The sequence below is a fragment of the Saccostrea cucullata genome, unplaced genomic scaffold, assembly GCF_032062105.1.
Source record: "Saccostrea cucullata isolate Sc308-1 unplaced genomic scaffold, CSIRO_AGI_Scuc_v1 ctg1519, whole genome shotgun sequence".
NCBI classification, from domain to species: Eukaryota; Metazoa; Mollusca; class Bivalvia; order Ostreida; family Ostreidae; genus Saccostrea; species Saccostrea cuccullata.
This window is the reverse complement of record NW_026921153.1, coordinates 116,223-133,832: the sequence shown is the minus strand read 5'-3', so window position 1 is coordinate 133,832 and position 17,610 is coordinate 116,223. Positions and strand designations below refer to the sequence as shown.

The following is a 17,610-nucleotide window of genomic DNA, read 5'->3' as shown; positions in this document are numbered from 1 at the left end:
GATGCTCTCTTCTTAATTGCACCAGATCTCACCTCTGTTTTGGAGGTCCTTGTTTGCTCTGCTCCTTTGTATTTTTTATTTGATCTTGAATACTGTTTGTTAGCTCCATAATTGTTTCATTGTTTGGCGAATAGATAACTGAGATTGACGATAAACAGGTTATAAACCACTCTAGGGGTTTATGTAGTCTAAGGGCTGATGCCTAAGTGATACTTTCCATCAAGACCAGTCATCTTATTTTGAGTTCACGTTATCCACTTAGGTGATCTATTGCTAGTTGGGGTTTGTCCATTTTCATCCGTCATGCATCCTTTGTAAAATTTTGACATTTTCACAGGTTCTTCAATGAGGATATTTTTGTGCGATAATTGAAATTCATACAGTATGTAGCAGTAAATTTATGCATTCTGTGTAAAACAAAAGCGCGAGTTCAAATACATTTAAGGCATTTCATGGGCAAGTGGTGTATATTCCATGTAAGCTGAAAGTGGTCATTGGTGTTGCAATATCTCAGGTAAGACATTCTTATCTATCAATAGATTTTCTCAGGTAAGACTTATGGAGGAGGCGGGGGATTACTGCCCCCCCCCCCACACACACACACTGAGGAACACCTTAGAAGCGGACATTCGATTCGTATCTATCACTCCATTATCGTAGCTAGTTTTAGCGCATTATAAATATTTGTCTGAATATGTGACTTGACTATATCTTTTAAAAATTAAAGATTCAATGTTTACGAGGATCTTTAGTGTTTATGAGTATCTTTACATAAATTCTATAACTCCTTTACTTGACAGCAAATTTTCAAAATCCCTGTTTTATCCTTCCAGTAAGTTAAAGTTGATGGAAGAGCAAATGCAATGTTACAACGTCAGTTGAATGTTAGTGTGGTTTTTTTTTATTTTGGCTAATGATGTACATTATACACTTCCATGTTTTACTTTTGTGACGTCAACATAAAATGCTTGCTTTAACCTTTGTCCATGTTTTAGTGTTTTAATGCCGTAGATTACCACACACTTAAAAAAATACATGCAAAATACACATGTAATGTAAACATCCTTTTGTATTTACATCCAATGAATATTTTCTCCTTTATTTCTTAAGAAAACCCATATTGTGTTAATCACTGTCTACATGAACTACAGTCGGCATTTCGCCTGTACATATTTCTTGATCAGTGGCTGTTCCATCAATGAAACGTATATCATAAATACAATAATGAATCGTTTTAAACCTACTTTAAATGATTATTTAAGGGGAAGAAGAACCTTTAGCTGAAAAAAATACCTGTCGTTCATTTTTTTTCATATTTTGTATATGTCTAATTTAGTATGTCCCACATACATTAAAGCAGATATATCAGTAGGTTTCTAGACTTATTTTTGATATATTGAGTGACAAATACTATACCCCACAGTGTCCAAGTGGAGTTTTGATTCTCAATGTTTCTGGGCCCATTAATCGATCCTAAATGGATTTTTTTTTCAGCATAGATAAAAAATATCTCAGCGAACATGTGTCTTTTAAAATATTTCAGTGTATTAATAGGTTTACAAATTCGAAAAAGCAATATTCTTTTGTCACATCGCATATGGATAGGGAAAATTACGTACTTTTTATAGAAAACTTAAACAACAAAAAAATTAATTTGCAAAAATTCCTATCATTCAATATTTCAAAACTTTTAATAAAAGATCGTCATGTTATTGATTAGCTGTAAAATATCGATTGGTGAAGCTGAGTTCAATATTGCACAGGGCATAGTTAAACAAGACATGAGCTTGAGAAAAACGTGTCATGTTTACATTTCTTGAGCACGGGAAAACCTAACTATGATGTCACACATTGGCGAAACATGTCTACAAAATATTACCGTCAACAACCATGTAAATTTTTTTTGGTGTTCCCTTATTCACAAAATACAACATCATGTACACTGTACTGATCATGAGCCGTTTTTAGCTAACCTGAGCCGAAGGCTCAAGTGAGCTTTTCTGATCACATTTTGTCCGTCGTCCGTCCGTCCGTCCGTCTGTCCGTCCGTAAACTTTTCACATTTTTGACTTCTTCTCAAGAACCACTGGGCCAATTTTGACCAAACTTGGTACATTGTTACAACGCGAAATGTAATATCAACGCGAAATGTAATAAACCTGGATTATTACATTTTGCGTTATTACATTTTGCGTCGAAATCAACGCAGAATGTAATAACGCAAAATGTAACATTACATTTTGGAAAATTATAACATTTCGTGTTATTACATTTTGCGTCGAGGTCAACGCAGAATGTTATAACGCAAAATGTAATAATACGATTTTTGGATTATAACATTTTGCGTTGTTACATTTTGCGTTGTTACATTTTGCGTCGAGATTAAGCAAAATGCAGGAACGCAAAATGTAATAACACAATTTTTTGGTCGACCAGATTGAGTACAATTTTCAATAGTGTAGTGGCCGATGAAAATAAAATAAAACGAAAGAAAATAATAGATCAATTTCTTACAATTGATAATTTTTTTTTAATATATTGATTTAATTAGTTACATGTATTCTAAATCAGTTTAATAAATGCATTCATATAAAATGTGTTGCAAATTAGAAACGTTTGGGCAAGGTAGTTTGGGGTATTAACCTGTGTGCTTTTGCTTTTTTATAGACAATATGCAATGAATTAAAAAAAAAATATTCATTTGTACTAGCAGGTGTAAATGTATAGCGGTAAGAGGTTTATTGACAAAAATGATACCACACTGTTCCATGCAAATCTCCAGCATTGCAGACAAGCAAAAACAAAACTCTCTCTCTCTCTCTTTCCATCCATCCTATAATAAAACGGATTGTTTCTGCATACAACAATAAACAAACGAAGTAAACACCCCGCCCTATCCCTGCCCCTCCGATCCTCGCTTGACACACACATACACTTCTATTCATTTGTTAACCAATGTATACGTGCCGAAAATGCATATAAAAAATATACCTGCGCTATGCTTTACTGTTTAGATGTTATAAATTTATATTGTATACAATAAGATGTATGTCTTATGTAATAAAGTGAATTGAATTGAATATCAAAAGCTTTTAATGAACCTATGGTCAATCTTTGTTAATTAAATATGTTTTATTGGTTAGAAATTTAATAAGCCTATCAAAAATATGCCAATCAAAGTTAAATCAATTCTTTATAATTAAGTACAGTGTATTTAATATAACTAAAATCAGAGTCAGAAAAACGATACTTTTTAATGTATTAATGTTCGGAAAAAGGCCTAACGTTGATCTCATTGTTTTAGTTCAAAATATTTTTACAGCGCGTTTTCCATGTTGGTTACATGTATATATTTGAATCAATTTTATGATCTTTTTTTGTTCAACGCAATCAAAAATATTAATTATATTTTGTTATATTACATATTGTTTTATTACATTTTGCATTGTCTTCAGTGTAAAAAATAAAATAACGCAAACTGTAACAACGAAAAAGCACGTTATTACATTTTGCGCTGATCTCGCCGCAAAATGTAATAAAGAAAAATGTAATAATCTCAAAATTGTGTTGTTACATTTTGCGTTATTACGTTTTGCGTTGATTTTGACGTCTTTCTTTGTTTGTTATTACAGGAATTAACGGTCGCAGGTATTGCAAAAAAAAAAAAATTACGCTTACGCGGGTTATGTTTTTTTCTGCAACAGCTGCTTCTGTTAATTTAGGGAATGACTATCTTCTCATTTGGTATTTGCGACCGTAAATGCTGATTTAATGGTCGCAAACTGAGTTTAACCGGCGACGCGTAAGCGGAGCCAGTAAAACGGATGTTTGCAACCGTTGAATCAGCATTAACGATCGCAAATACCAAATTAGAAGATCAATTATTCCCATTATAATGCAATCCATATATTTTGTTTGTTTTTTACGTCTTATTTTGCTGAGTTTTGTTATAAAAAATACGTAACTGAGCATTGTGTCTTTGCGTTGCTCTATTATGACGTCACAATCAGCTTTCACTCACGTTAATTTTCGTTTTACTGCTTCAAACATCATGGCATTTAGGGAATAACTATCTTCTAATTTGGTATTTGCGACCTATATTGCTGATTTACGGTCACAAACCGAGTTTTACCGGCGACGCGTAAGCGGAGCCGGAAAAACGGATGTTTGTGACCGTTTAATCAGCATTAACGGTCGCAAATACCAAATTAGAAGATTAGTTATTCCCATTCTAATGCAATCCATGCATTTTGTTTGTTGTTTACATGAAATACGTCACTGAGCATTATGTTTTTGCGTCGCTCTATTATGACGTCACGATGAAAAGCTTTCTGCCTCGTTAATGCTCGTTTTACTGCTTCAAACATCAGTGCTTTAGCCAATCAAAACGTGTTTTACAAAACAATTGCATTAGAATAGCCAATCAAAAGGTGTTCTACAAAATAATTGCATTAGAATCCAGGTAATAACAAACAAAGAAAGCATTTTATAGATTAATATAATATATTTTTTACAGGAGAATATTCTGCTCATAAAGGAAATACTGATAGTAAGCCCGCCTGTCAGTTCGTGTACGCCCTCTTTAAGGAGGTCACAGCTCTCACTGACGACAGGGAAGAGTTCGAACTGACTGATCTCATCCTCAATGTCAATAGGTCACTAGAGGACTTCATTGAAAAAGAGTATAATAAATCTAACGACGGAAACAAATCCTGGAATATCGGACCTCCTGAGGTCCCAGTGTGTATAGATCAGTTGACCAAGAAACTTGTGCTAAAGATACGATAAAATTTAACCTGGAATGACAAACTCCCAGAATTCCCTCTGTATATAGATTAACTGACCAAGAAATATGCATTTAAGGCACAGTGAACAAAGACTTATACTCAGAGATCTTTTGCTGTAGATTACATGTAATATGTTATTTTTGTTAAAAATATATTTTGATTAAATATTTTATTTAAAGTTAAACCTATAGCTATTTGAAACATTTTTATAGGATCTCTCATGATTTGAATTTGGATGTTTTTATCTGATGTGTTGTTTGGGTTTTCTTTATCCCCGAGCCTTGGCGAGAAGATAAAACACACGAGTTGAATAAAAGTCATATCCAACTTCAATTAATGGAAAATTCTTTTTATTCCATATTTAATACTTCACAACCAATATTTTACACGGTTTTTATGCAGGAATTTATTTTACTTCATGAAGCTTACGCAAAACCATTGTGACTTCACAACTACACTTTACTGATGGATATAAAAAAAATGCATATCCAATGAGTCATATCCAAAGGATCAAGTTATTAAGTGTATCCAATATGCCTCATCTATTCATGCGAGATATTAAATCATTTAATGAGAAAAAATAAATGAGAAAAAATAATTTGTTTAACGTATTGTCAATTAACAACCGTACGGTAATTTTCATGTCGATACGATGTATCCTGGTGAACTTGAGATAGAAGGTATCACAGAGTCTTACATATCTGTTTCATACTTGGATATTTTACTTGAAAAGCTCTATGATAACTTTATGATGACTTTAACTTTTCTATCGTCAACTTCCCTTACTTATGCTTCATCACCTGCATATGAACTAAATATATCTCAGCTGATTCGATGCGCAAGAGCATGATCTACGTATGAACAATTTCCAAAACGAGGTAAATTAATATTGACAAACAAGTTGATGAATTTCATACAAGAATATCAGCAGTCTCGTTTAAAGTCATCATTTCGTAAGTTATATGGTCGATACAATGACCTTGTCAGCAAATACAATTTATCATTAAGTCAAATGCTGACTGACGTTTTTCATACTTATTGTAAGTCCATTCTTTATACATTAAAATTGATGGATTTCCCGTTATTTTCCGGTTTTGACAAGGAGCACACGGCGGGTGTGTGCAGGGGTCAGCAGGGGATGCTCACTCCTCCATGACACCTGATTCCACCTCTATGTTCTCGAGGTTCTTATTCTTGTTTGCTCCCCTTCTTTGTATTGTTTTTAGACTTATAAGCTTGAACATTGTTCCTTTTCTCGATATATTTCAGAGACCTTTTCAAATCTAAAGATATTTTGATCGAGCAAAAAAGAGATTCAATTTAGCCAGTAACAAAAGACACTCCTGATATTTTTCGAAGTTTTTATCTCTCAGTCAAAATAAGTTTATAATACTAAAAATGAAATTGGAAATGAAATTATCATACCGGGTAGGTACTTTCTTGAAATTGACTTTATTTATAATAATGGTGTGAAGGAAAATTGGCAGGGCAAGATTCATAACTTAAACAAGTGAAACACTGATACCCCAGTATGTCAATATAGAGAAGGTTAAGCTTTATTTTAAATGCAGATCAAATATGTTAGTATCTAAAGTAAGGCTTTTATACAAGAAAATACAATTGCGAAATATAAAACTCTAGCGCCACATGTACAAAGGTTAAGACGGTTAACATTTTTTAAGGTAGAACAAACTCCGGGGTCAAGGTCAAAGGTTCAAAGTTGTTGATTTCTAAAGAAAGGCCTTGTCTCAAAGATTACTTCCTTTCACAGTTCAAAAGTTTTGGCCAAGGATAAAGTTTGTAAAAAGTAGGTCAAACTCTAAGGTTAAGATCAAAGGGTCACAGCTGTTGATATCCAATGAAAGGTCTTCTACCAAGGATTACATATGTGAAGTATATGAAAGCTCTAGCCCTTACTGCTAAAAAGTTATGGCCAATGTTAAAGTTTTTTGTTAGCATAGAAATCTCAAAGGTCAAGGTCAAAAAGTGTAAAAATTGTTGATTTCAAGTGAAAGGTCTTGCCACAAAAAATTGGTATTTGAAATATGAAATTCCTAGTATCTACTGTTTAAAAATTATGGCAAAGTCAAAGTTAGGATTTTTTGTTTAAAAATTGATCAATCTCCAAGGTCTAGATCAAATGGTCAAGGTTCTTAATATCAAATGAAAGGTCTTTTCACAATGTGTGAAGTATGAAAGCCCTAGTTCTAATTAGTCAAAAAGTATGGTTAAATACGTATTTTAAACGTGGATCAAACTTCAGGGTCAAAAATTCAAATTTGGTTCTGAACAAGGAAGGCCTGGCCACAAGGAGAACACATGTGAAATATGAAAGTCATAGCTCCAATAAAACAAAAGTTATGGGCACGTTTAAAGTTTTTGCGGACAAACAGACAGACTGAGGGGCAGCTGGACAGCTGGACAGACGGACGGACGCGACAAAATTCTACACCCCTCGAAAATTCGTTTATGGGGACATAAAAAAGTTGCTTCACAATACACATGTATTACTGATACCATATTTAGCCGATGTTTGAAGATTTCTCTATGTAATTAATTTAAATATGTAATTTGAGTCAATTTCATAACACTGAAAAGTCCAAATGGTAAAAATATATTGGTTTACATATAAATAAGAAAGGACTATGAATTATAAATCTGAAGAGTCGTCTGCGTGGCGCAGTGGTAAGAGCATGCGATCTAGAATCTCGAAGTTAGGAGTTTAACATTACGTCAAGGATTCTAATTCCACTGTGGGACGAGGTGACCCTTCGGATGAGACCGTATAAACCGAATTCCCGTGTCGCAGTAGATGCCCACAGAAAAAGATCCCTTCCTGCTGCGTGGTCGCGAGTGTCAAGTTTTTGATAAAAAAATTACAGCTCTCCACTGGCAAGAGGTGTCGTCTAATTTCAATAAACAACAATCAAACAAATCGAAAACTTCTAATAAATGATCTGTAGGTTCTTGATAAACGAAATTGAAAATGTCTGCACACCAATCATTGTCACATTAAATGTAAATTTTACGTCTTTGTGAAAAGACCTTTATTAATTGTAAATAAATGTTTTCAATCGACCCATGAAAATGTCTGACTTTGAAAAATCTTAACCTTTAACCATTTGATTTTTGTTTCTTGTATTGTTGATAGTAAACTCTTAAAACCTTTAATATCTCAATGTTTAAATTAGATTTTGGACTTTGGTCTAGAATTTATTTTAAATAAATAGAAAAAAAAATGTATGAATATATTGTATGATTCAGAGATACTATAAACGTTTTTCATTTGGCTGTGTATTCTTTTTAGCACTTTTGGCGGAAAGGAGCTTTTGCTAATTCAAGTACAACGCTAAATGTCTTGCACATATATAAACAAATAAGAACATTGAGAAATGCGCTTAATCAAATCTACGCCAACTCGTTCAAAAATCAATACCCGCCAAAAATCGCAAACGCAAAATATAATACATTTACAGTACTAGTATTTCTTCAGCCAAGTCTGACACCAGATGATAAGAATGTTCCAACTAAAAATGAACAAAATAAACAGTGATAGAGCAATAAGTATCAACGAAACTAAAATATCCTTATAACGGTTCCAAATGCTGGAATAAGGCTCTACAGATTGATAAAATGTAATTATAATGTAATGTAAATGTAATTGTAAGATAGAACCATTTTTAATAACATAATGTACACAATAATGTTTATTGAATCTTGAAAATTCATATTTCATCCCGTAACAAATAACGCTGCGTCGTGCAGTTCCTAACCATGCGTTATTAGTGAGAGCTGATAAATGTTCATATATGATACAGTAAACAACTACAATATAAAAGAAAATAATATGAATGTGAACAAATGGTTCTTTGGAGAACATTATTAAAATCACACTCTCTGTCTTTCTCTTGTTTTTTCTCTCTCTCTCTCTCTCTATCTCTCTCTCTCTCTCTCCGTCTCTTCCTGTCTCCCCCTCTCCCACTTCTGCCTTCTCCTTCCCTTCTCCCTTTCGCCCATTCCCTCTTTTTTTTCTTTCTATTTCCCTCTATTATTCTGCCTCAAGGGTTATTAAAATATTTTAATACTTCTAATGAAAATCCCAATATTTTTCCTGGATTGTCACGGATATTTTGAACGGACACTTTTAGGTCACGTGCAGCGATCTTTAACATAGTATAGGTTTTCTGAAAGTCCTCATTGGTGTATATCTTGCCACCATTCACCTGATTCATTTTTTCCACAACATCGAGCAGTTTTGAAATTTGCTGCTCATTTTCTTCCCCTTTTGCCTTGTTATTAATTCCCACGTACCGGTGTTCACATTTGTGAAGCCAGTAGTGCAAGCGCTTGTCTCCCTTTAGCATTGTTTTCTCCAAACCTTCCTCTATTTGATCAATATGAGTAAAGACAATTACAACAAATTTCCATAGATCCTCCCCAAACATCTCTGTGATCTTGTTTAGAGACTTTTCGTTGTCATCTGAGAAGCTTGTAGCTTTTTGCACGACTAAGATAGCGTGAAATCCAGGAGCGGCTTCGATCAAACATTTCTCATATTGTTTCTGTATCATTTTTGTGTCATCAATTGTGGACAAACCAGGTGTGTCAAAGCATACCAGATATCTTTCCTTTCTTTTACATTTTATTTGAGATGCCTTTTGTGTCACAGATTCCAGTGAGTTATTAGATACTTGAACTTCTTTTCCGACAATTGAGTTGGTTAGGGCGCTTTTGCCTACACCTCTAAGACCAGCTATCAGCATTCGACAGTTATCCTCATCGTCTATCATGAAAAACAAATATAAGGCTACATTTCAATGGAGAAATGATACAAATTATTTCTATCTTCCTCTATCAGGGCATATTTAAATCGAATGAACATAAAATTTAAAATTTTTTTCTTTTTTATCTTTATCAAAAAAAAAAAAAAAAATAATAATAATAATTTTAAAAAATCTAGGGATCGTTTCTAGTATATAAAGAACTGCATTATTAAACGTTATCATTTACTAAGGTTACATGTAAGTATTGTTATATGTAAGTATATGACCGCGGGGATGAAGAACTGCATAAGAGAGGAATTGCCCTAATGATCAGCCAGCAGGTAAGGGAATCATCCATGGAATGGATACTAGCGAAAATTAACTCTGCGAGTTAATTTCCTGCTGTACAGTACCCATCAGCGTGAGATTAATACTGTATACAGGGTTATTTCCACCCCGTGTTATATTCGCCCTTTCACATCTTAAAACAAGTTTGCCCCATTTTAAATTCACCCAAAAAGATTTTTGTTTAAGATATTATACAGTTTACCTTGAATTTGCCCCCGTCAGGCAAGGACGTTAGGGGCGAAAATTTCCGTGTATTCAGTAGTAGCACGATTCTTTATATAATACAGGAGAACATATCCGCCACATTGTGAAAGGAAGAGGTGGAGAAAGATCAATTCTACCAGAAGCTACAAACGACCTTGGATGGATGCACCAAAAAGACATCATTTGATGGGGGAACTTAACGTCAAGGTAGGAAGTGACAATAAAGGGTATGAAAGAAATATGGGTATCCATGGACTAGGAACACAAACGAGAATGGAGAAAGACTGTGAATTTTGTCAGACCAACGGGCTTGTAATCACAGGAACATTGTGTGTCTGCTACTGGAACAACGAAAAAACCAGATTGACAACCTTCTCATCAGTGGAGATCATCTGTTCTTGAAGGCCCAGAGTGGAGCGGATGCCAGTTGCAACCACTACCTTGGGAAGACCCGAATAAGTCTATGCCTCGGAACACACAAGTATAAGTACAAGCAGCAGAAGGATTTTCTCTGATTTTAGCAGAGGAAGTACTTGGCTTCAGGAAAGGCAAGCATTGCATCAGCAAAAACACCTGGAAGTTGATAGACGAAGGAAAATACATCAAGACAAAAATAGAGAGCACAAGACAAGATCAGAAAGAATCAAGACTAAATTGAAGGAAAATTACAGAGACAAATCCAAAAAGACCAAGAAGAGTGTGAGAGAGGACAATAGGAGATTGAAGGCAGAAAAAGCTGAGCACAGGGAGCAGCATAGAGAGGCAGAAAGAACTGTACAACATAGAAAAACAGCTGACAATAAAGATCAATACATAAACAGCAGCGGTGAAGAGCAAAGAAGGAGAGCTGCTGAAAAATATAGCGAGGCTTGCCAGATGGAGGAAATATTTTGAGGAAGCGCTTAACAGGGACACTCCAAAGTCACCACCACAAATAAACAGGAGGAGGGAGAAGTGCTGGACATCTCATTTAATCCACCCCACACACAGAAAAATAAGGGCTACACTGAGGACATTTCGGAAGGGGAAAGTCCCTGGAACAGATCAAATAACATCAGAAATGTTAAAGACAGACCAGAATTATACAAGCCAGAAACTCAAGCACACCTTTAACCCCATAGCGAAGGATGAGAAGGTGCCCAAAGTATGGACCAAATGACTCACCTGCAAAATTCCCAAGGGTAGCAACTTACAGGACTACAGCAACTCCATCCCTTGATAAAAACAAACACTTAGGAAAAAGCATGCAGGGTTCCGGAGCGGGAGAGGGACCGTGAATGAAATCTACTTCCCAAGGAACATCCAGGATCAAGCAAAGGAGTGGATTCCTACCCCGTAAATTCATTTTGTGGACTTTGAGAAAGCTTTCAACTATAATCACAGAGACAGCCTTTGCGTCATCATGACGAAATTTGGAATACCCAAAAACTGATTACGTTGGTCAAAGCCCTATAACACGATTTTGAGTATCCTTTGATTGATGACAATGAAACCACAACCCTTTTCCTGTGATGACTAGTGTCAAACAAGGATGCTGTAAGTCAGGTTTCTTGTTCCTCCTAGTGATAGACTGGGTGATGCAACAGGCTGTTAGAGAAAAGATAACATGAAATTGATGGGACCTCACCACTATGATTGAAGACCTTCACTTTGCGGACGACATTGCCCTACTTTCATCAGCAATTAACCGTCTTCAGTCCAAGTCAACAAATTTTGAAGAAGTCCAAACAAAAGTAGTTGAAATGAAGCTGAATGCCAAAAAGTGCAAAGTGATGGAGATAAACAACGAGAGTGAAGCCGGTCTGAAAGTCGGAAACAGTGAAACTGACGAGGTGGACAAGTTCACTGTCACTAAGGATGTTGGAGGTATTGCGTACATCAGGAAGAGGATAGCACTGGCCGCTGCATCCCTTAAGTTCTAGCCAACATCTGGATCACAGACATCAGTAGAAAGATAAAAGTCTCACTCTTCAAGAGCCTGGTCCTCTCTGTATTTTTATTCAGATGTAAGACTTGGAAGTTTACCAATTGAAAAGAAAAGAAATTGACATCTCTCAGACCAAGTGCCTCAGAGGAATTCTCGAGGTCAAATGGCAGCAGCATATCCTTAACAAGACAGTTCTGGAGATGACAGATGCAGAAAGCTTCCTTTGCTAGGTGAGGAGGAATATATATACATAAAGCACTAAATTAAACCAACAACACTGTATATCCTAAATGTCGGATCTACCAAGTAGATACAAGGTCACGGATGGAAATTTATATAAAGCACTTAATATATGACCAACGAAACGAACAATAAAAATTGTCAAATTTTCGGGATGCCCTGTCCCTTCCCTAGGACAAAGAAAAAAGTTAAAAAGTCATGAGAACAAAGGAAAAAAAAGAGAAACAAAAACAACTAGCACTACTACTAAACTACTAAACACTATATATTTACTTAGTTACATGATTTGGAAATTTTTAAGAACACTATTAAAGAAAGAATCCGGACCGCTATGAAATGCGTCCGGTCTATCGGGTATACTCGGGTGAAGTGCGATTTACATAATTGAACGAATTAATTATGCTAATTAATTACGACAATCAGTAAATCGTACATTGTTTCATTTTCTCAAAATGGCGTAACTATACTTGATTTTTTTTTATTCATATAAATAAGTATACTTGATAAAGAATAATCAAAGAAAAATAATATAGAAGGGGCATTATAACATATGAATTATGATCTATTATAAATTTTAATTTGAAATGTTTTAGGACTAATAATCGGTAAAAAATAATTAATAAACAAAGGCGTAAGGAATACATATTTATGTGGGTTGTTCTAGAGTTGGTAACGCAAATTAACTGTAGAGTTTACACTAAATTGAGAAATTAATATTGTTTGGTATCATCAGGAATCTGGTCTAGTTTACGTTCATTCTGGTGAAGTCATTCAGTTTGTTAATACCATTGGGGCGGAATGACTTCAATCTGTGCATCCAGAACTTTTCTTTGCTTTTTCTCTGAGCGTCTGTCCATCTTGGGTTATGGTCAATCACCACTACTGTCATGTCCTTCTATTTGTGACCGTCAAGGTTGAAATGTTCCCCAACGGGTTCAGTGAGTTTTTTGGTCCTAATGGTCGAACGGTGGTTGTTGACTCTCCTGCGGAGATCTCCTGTTTCACCAATATACTGTTTGGAACAACCTTTGTAACTGATGAGATAAATGCAGTTGTCAGTATGACAGGACAAATTTCCTAGTATTGTGTAGCTGCGGCCTGTAACAGGGCTGTTAAAATCATCTGTGTCAGTGCTGTGCTTACAAAGAAGACATCTTCTGTCAGAGCAAGTTTTAAAGCCCCCGTTATGTAATGGGTTGTCCAGTCTGGTTCTTACTACCATGTCCTTTAGGTTCCTAGGGCGTCTGTATGCAGCCAATGGGGGTTCCTGAAAGACCTCTGCCATTCGTTTGTTTGAATGGAGAATTGGTAGGTTCTTTTGAAGGATACCGCTTAGGTTCTTATGGACGGGATGGAATATGGTAACCAGAGGGACCCTGCCGCTATTGTCTTTCTCCTTGTAACGTAATAGGTTTTGCCTGTCATGTCCCGCCACCTCATCAATACCTGTTTGTACGTTGCGGGCATTGTAGCCTCTTTTGCATAGGTGGGACTCAAGAAGACCACTTCGCTCCTGAAATAAGCCAGGGGACGAACAGATGCGTCGAATTCTGGTGGCTAGACCCTTAGGCACTCCCTTAAATGTGTGTGGGGGATGACAGCTAGTGGGTATAAGATACAAGTGGGAGTCTGTGGGTTTGGTGTGGAGACTGAATTCGATTTCACCATCAATCAGGGTAGATGTGGTATCTAGAAATACGTTTTTCGAATTAGATACGTCTACTGTAAATTTGAACGACTGATGAAAGGTGTTTGGCAAAAGTAATGAATGCCTCGAGACTCTCCCGACATTCCACCCACTTCATCTCTATATCGTCAATGAAACGCAACCAGCTATGGGGCCTAAATGGTGCTTGAAGTAACATGTTGCATTCCAGTCTGCCCATGAAGACATTGGCATAAGACGGTGCCATTTTCGTACCCATAGCAGTGCCATTAACCTGTAGATAATGTTCTCCATTAAACATGAAGATGTTGAACTTGAGAACGTGTTCAAGGAGCTTGGCAAGGGACTCGGTAGAAGGAATTTGTATGGACCTACTATCCCAGACTTCTCTACAGGCTTCGATACCCTCATCGTGCGGAAAATTGGTGACTCACGTCCATAGTCACGAGGAGGGTATGATCTGGTAGGCCAGTAGAGGGCGTCTTGTTAATGTAGTCCGTGGTGTCCTTGAGATAGGATGGCAAATTCTCTACGTGTGGATGGAGATGGAAATCATTGAATTCAGAAATTTTCTCCGTGGGGTGTCCAACTGCGCAGACTATGGGGCGACCTGGCATGCCTTCTTTGTGTATTTTAGGAAGCAGATAGAATTGTCCTGGTCTACAGTCAATAGGATTTAAGGTCTCATAGACTTTGATACCAATCTCATTTTTTAAAAACATATCGTCAACAGTTTTGGTAATGGCGGTGGAGAATTCTTTAGTAGGGTCAGAGTCCAGTTTCTTATAGAAACGTTCGTCTGAGAGTTGTCTTTGGGCCGCCACCATGTAAGTCTCTTTATCCAGTAAAAACTGTAGAGCCTTTATCTGCTTTCTTGATTACAATGTCATCCCGATTTTTTAATGATTGTAAGGCAGATCTCTCTTCCTTACTCAAATTGTCGGGAATCTTGTCTGGCATTGAAAGGAGCTTCTCTATGTCTGACTCAACGGCGTCAATATACGACTCAAGCGCGCCACACTTGCCCTGTGCAGGTTCCCAGTCACTCTTGGGTCTATAGAGTTTGTGTTCCTCTAGATCGTTTAAATCTGGCTTGGAAGAGTCGTATGAATTTTCGTCGGAGTCTTTTCTAGAGAAGTACGTGCTCCTTCAAACGATGTCTCCGGAAGAATGCTCGGGTGTCCTCTCTGACTTGTTTTTCGTCGACCTCTTGTGGCATGGGGCAGAAATTCAGCCCCTTGGAAAGAAGTGAGGTCTCCAATTCGGAGAGAGGAGCACTGGATTTATCGAGCACTGGGCAGACGTCAGGAGTTTGTATGGGTCCGTCCCTCGCGATTGTCTTCATGCGTTTGAAGCGTCTCGAGCGGGGTTTACGTGTTTTGTTAACTCTGACCTCTGACCAGTTGTTCCTTGACTGTGGAACACTGTCGCGGAGAAATTTCTCTCTTTGAGTCTTGTTGACTTTATTTGTTAGGGCCATATTATAGGTGTCTATAATATTATGGGCTTCATCAAGATCGGTCTTGGACATGATATCGTTGAGGGATGATTCTAAGGACTCGATCTCACTCTTCAATTGTCCAAACTTGTGGATATCCTAAGAAAGACAGAGTGACATCAATTGTTCAGAAAATCTCTGTAATAACGTCCCAGCGTTCCTGAAAGCGTTTGGAGATTGGCCCTATGTTAGGTGTAACATTTATCTGAAAGCCTTTCGGTATAATGTTACACTCTAAGTAGGTGTGTAAATTGGAGACCCGGTGATCAGTTTTTATTGATTTTTGGGGTTCTCAAGTAAACTAGACCCGATTCCTGATGATACCAAACAAGATTAATCTCTCAATTTAGTGTAAACTCTACAGTTAATTTGCGTTACCAACTCTAGAACAACCCACATAATTATGTATTCCTTACGCTTTTGTTAATTAATTATTTTTTACCGATAATTAGTCCTAAAACATTTCAAATTAAAATTTATAATAGATCATAATTCATATGTTATAATGCCCCTTCTATATTATTTTTCTTTGATTATTCTTTATCAAGTATAGTTACGCCATTTTGAGAAAATGAAACAATGTACGATTTACTGATTGTCGTAATAATTAGCATAATTAATTCGTTCAATTATGTAAATCGCACTTCACCCGAGTATACCCGATAGACCGGACGCATTTCAAAGCGGTCCGGATTTCTTTCTTAATATTTCCTATTCAACATGTAATTATGTAAATATCTAGTGTTTAGTAGTTTAGTAGTAGTGCTAGTTCTTTTTGTTTCTCTTTTTCCTTTGTTTTTATGACTTTTTAACTTTTTTCTTTGTCCTGAGGAAGGGACAGGGCGTCCCGAAAATTTGACAATTTTTATTGTTCGTGTCGTTGGTCATTTTAGTGCTTTATATATATATATATATATATATATATATATATATATATATATATATATATATATATGATTGATTGATTGATCATTTGCTGAGAAAGGACCCAACAAATTGCTGAGGAGGAGGAAGCGAGACCGTCCCAAGACAACATAAAGGCGGATGGAGGAGGTGGAGCGAAATATTGCACTGAGACTTAATTTGATATAAACATTGAGACAGCAATTTCCTTCAAAGCTGTCGTTTGTTTCTTAAGAAATCTTTAAAGAAGTAGAACAAAAATGACTCTTTAAAATGCACGAAGATGAATTCCACAGTGTCAAGCATATACACTGGGAATTATCTAGTGGTGAAAAAGGATGCAAGAGTGTGTAAAACTTTCTTATACCATCGAGGAGAAAAATGGAACATCTTGCAATTGTGATCACGATTCAAAGGAAAAAACAAGTGACCTTTAACATGTTTTACTTCAAGTATATGAATCGTCGTAAAAAAATAAATAGTATATAGTCATTTAAATGATACAAGTGACCTTTAACATGTTTTATTGTATTGTTCTTTCATATAATCTGGTGTTTTCATCATGCTGTCAGTTAAGTTAATGGTGTATAATGTGTACGCTAAACACAACTAGAAATAAATTTTCATTTACACACCATCTAAAACATTGATCTGTATATTCGCGGTGTCGCTTGAAGGCATCTGCTGTTGGTCTGCATTTTCTAGAGGAAAAAAAGATAAAATATGAGCCAAACTTCAAGACATATTTTGAACTAGAATAATGTCTGATTTAGAAATTGATATGATTTGTGATTTAAAACAAGCACTGATTTTGATTCCTAGATATGAAGGCCTAACAATGTATTTAAAAAAAAATATCCACTTTCCTCAATGTTTCATATCGAAATTCACAAAAGGTAAGCCAGTATATTTTATATACAAGATGAACCTGATACTTGTACCGAACCTCATCTCTGCATACTTCGTAAATTTAAATATATTTTATAACTTCACGTTTAACCGTTTATGCATGACAAAAAGCTCATGGCAAGTGCGACCGGTCAACGCGGGTTGCTTAATCTCAATGGCACCTTTTCTCGCCTCTATTTCAGAGGTCCATATTTGCTTTGCCTCACAATCTTATTTTTTATACGATATTTGAAAATATTCACTGTTCATTATCCTCCCATTTAACTTTATTGTATATTAACTTAGATAATGGAATCTAGACTTTTTCAGAATTTTAAAAATATAATTTTCTTGTTTACAATGTATCATTCTTGAGCTTAAGCAAT

General features: G+C 35.9%; 1 protein-coding gene across 1 annotated transcript; it reads right to left on the bottom strand.

Annotated features, from left to right (window-relative positions):
- Window positions 1-8,802: 8,802 nt before the first annotated feature.
- LOC134259295 (GTPase IMAP family member 9-like) lies at window positions 8,803-9,577 on the bottom strand. The gene has a single exon (XM_062741895.1). It carries the CDS (start codon window positions 9,575-9,577, stop codon window positions 8,846-8,848), a length of 732 nt encoding a protein of 243 aa, XP_062597879.1. The 3' UTR covers window positions 8,803-8,845.
- Window positions 9,578-17,610: the final 8,033 nt, after the last annotated feature.